General features: G+C 59.1%; 1 protein-coding gene across 2 annotated transcripts in view; it reads right to left on the bottom strand.

Annotated features, from left to right (window-relative positions):
- The window catches only part of PAPSS2 (3'-phosphoadenosine 5'-phosphosulfate synthase 2), a 71,369-nt gene extending 69,598 nt beyond the window's left edge, over nucleotides 1–1,771 (bottom strand). For both annotated transcript variants that reach the window (XM_044659227.1, XM_044659226.1), the window contains exon 1: nucleotides 1,643–1,771. In XM_044659227.1, coding sequence (XP_044515162.1) covers nucleotides 1,643–1,669 — 27 coding nt within the window. In that variant the 5' untranslated portion in view covers nucleotides 1,670–1,771. The remainder of the gene's footprint in view (nucleotides 1–1,642) is intronic.
- Nucleotides 1,772–2,139: the final 368 nt, after the last annotated feature.

Here is a 2,139-nt window from a genome sequence, read left to right as displayed (position 1 = left end):
CCACACACCCTCTCCTCTTCTCTCTGTCTCTCTGCCTCCCCCCCCCCCGGGGGCTTTCTTTAAATTACTGCTGTGATTGAAAATACCCTACATGGCCATATACAATGACAAGCCCAAAGACACTGGCATGGAGCAGGCGCAGAGTAAGCCTCCCGCTCAGCCTTGGATTCTTATTTTTCTCCTTAAGACAGGAGCTAAACTAAGTCCAGTCCCCTATTAAGGCCACAGCGAAATCATGAAAAAAGGTGAAGATTAGAATTCCAACATGGCAGCCCAGAGACTAGAGAGCCAGCCTCGAAGCCAAGTCTGACATCTACCAGCTGTATGACCTTGGACCAGTCACCTTTAACTTCTCAGTGTTCCAGGCCAGAGGTGACCCCAACCAGATGAAAATAAAATGGGGAAATCTCCTGCAAACAAAACGGACTCTATAGTTTTCTGAAAGGCTCCTCTGAATGGTTTCTAAAGGGAGCCCCTTCCCATTTGAGCATGGCCACTGGCAGCCGGCCAGCTCTCTACATCTGGAAATCACAGAGGAGGTGCTGAGACCTGTGCTGGTGGAGGGAATTTCAGGTTCTGGGAGTTCCCTGTGCAAGTGAGATGGCAGAGCCAGTCCCGAGCCCTGTGACTCTACAGAAGGAGCCTCCGAAAGGAAGAGCAACCAGTTCCTGTGTGCTGGAAGAAGCCCCCTAGGGTTCCCCGGAAGGACTGCAGCACAACCAACCCAAACCAGAAAGTGGCCCTTGAGGTCCAGAGGCCACCTGGGGTGGTCCCAGGGGGCCTAGAGGAGGCGGGGCTTCAAGTCAGGCCCCCGGACCATAGCTGCCTTCCACCTGCTGCCCCGAGGCAACCTTTAATGGGCTTCCCAGAAAGAGTCCAGGCCTGAAAGTGGGAAGAACCCCACTGGGGTCCAGTCCCGGCTCTGCCCCAAGCTTCGGGGCTGCTCCTTCATTTGGTCACTATAGACTCTGCCCAACCGTGTGCGGTTTTCTTGGCAGAGATACTGGAGTGCTTTGCCATTTCCTTCTCCAGCTCATTTTATAGATGAGGAAACTGAGGCAAACAGGGTTAAGTGACTTACCCCAGGTCACACAGCTAGTTTGCCTTTGCCTTCTCTAGCTCGTTTTTACCGAGGCAAAAAAAGTGACTTGTCCAGGACAGCCCAGCTAGTAAGTGTCTGAGGAAAGAGGTCCAGCCATCCATCCATGGCACCACCCGGCTGCCCCAAACCTCCCTTCTTATCTGGGTAACTTCAAGTAAGTCATGCACTTTCTCTGTGCCTCAGTTTCCCCCTGAAAATGAGGCGCTTGGGTGAACTCCGGCCCCTCCAAGTCCTGGGAGGCGAGGGTCTGTAAGTCCTGGGTGCCAGGTCCCCGGCCCCAGGAGGAGGAGGAGGAGGAGGAGGAGGAGGAGGGCAAGAGAAGCGAAGGACGGAGAGAACTGACAAAGCCTTCCCTGGAGAACCTGCCTGACGAACCTGGGCGCCTCGCGCTCTTCCTGCTTCCCTCCCCGCCGCCTCCCCAGCGGGGCACAGTGGGGAGCCCCGGGGGCTCCCGGGCAGGAAGGGCTGTCAGGGGGCGCGAAAAGGACTGGGGAGCAGGGCAGCGGGCCCGATCGGGGCCGGGACAGCGCCAAGTCCTACCGTCTTTTGCTTCTTGATTCCGGACATGCTGGGGGGTGGCTCTCGGGCGGCGGCAGCGGCGGGACTGGCACAGAGGGGGATGTCACGACTGGCTGCTGGACTCGCTTGAGCCCGGAGGAGGGCAGGACTGGTGGCTGGACGGAAGGAAGCCGGTCAGGCGGCGGGGAAGGAGCTTTAAAAAGGCTGCGGAGACACGTCGCACTTCCCTTGACCAACCCCCAAAGGCTTCCCTCCTCCTCTAACTCCTTCTCCTCCTCCTCTCCTCCTCCTTCTCCTCCTCCTCCTCCTCCCCCGTCCGGCCTCCCCGCCCCCCCCCTCCACCCTCCCTGGGCACCCGCCACCTCAGGGCCACGGGGCGTGGTCCCTGGGCGGAGGAGAAGGAGGGGGCTGGAGGAGGGGAGGCCAGGGCTGCGCGCTGCATCCGCGGGGCCCCGCGAGAGAGCCCCGAGATCGGCCCTTTCCCTTAACAGATGGGGAAACTGAGGCACCTAACTCCC

Source organism: Gracilinanus agilis, chromosome 2, assembly GCF_016433145.1.
Source record: "Gracilinanus agilis isolate LMUSP501 chromosome 2, AgileGrace, whole genome shotgun sequence".
NCBI classification, from domain to species: domain Eukaryota; kingdom Metazoa; phylum Chordata; class Mammalia; order Didelphimorphia; family Didelphidae; genus Gracilinanus; species Gracilinanus agilis.
This window is presented reverse-complemented; position numbering and strand designations above follow the sequence as displayed.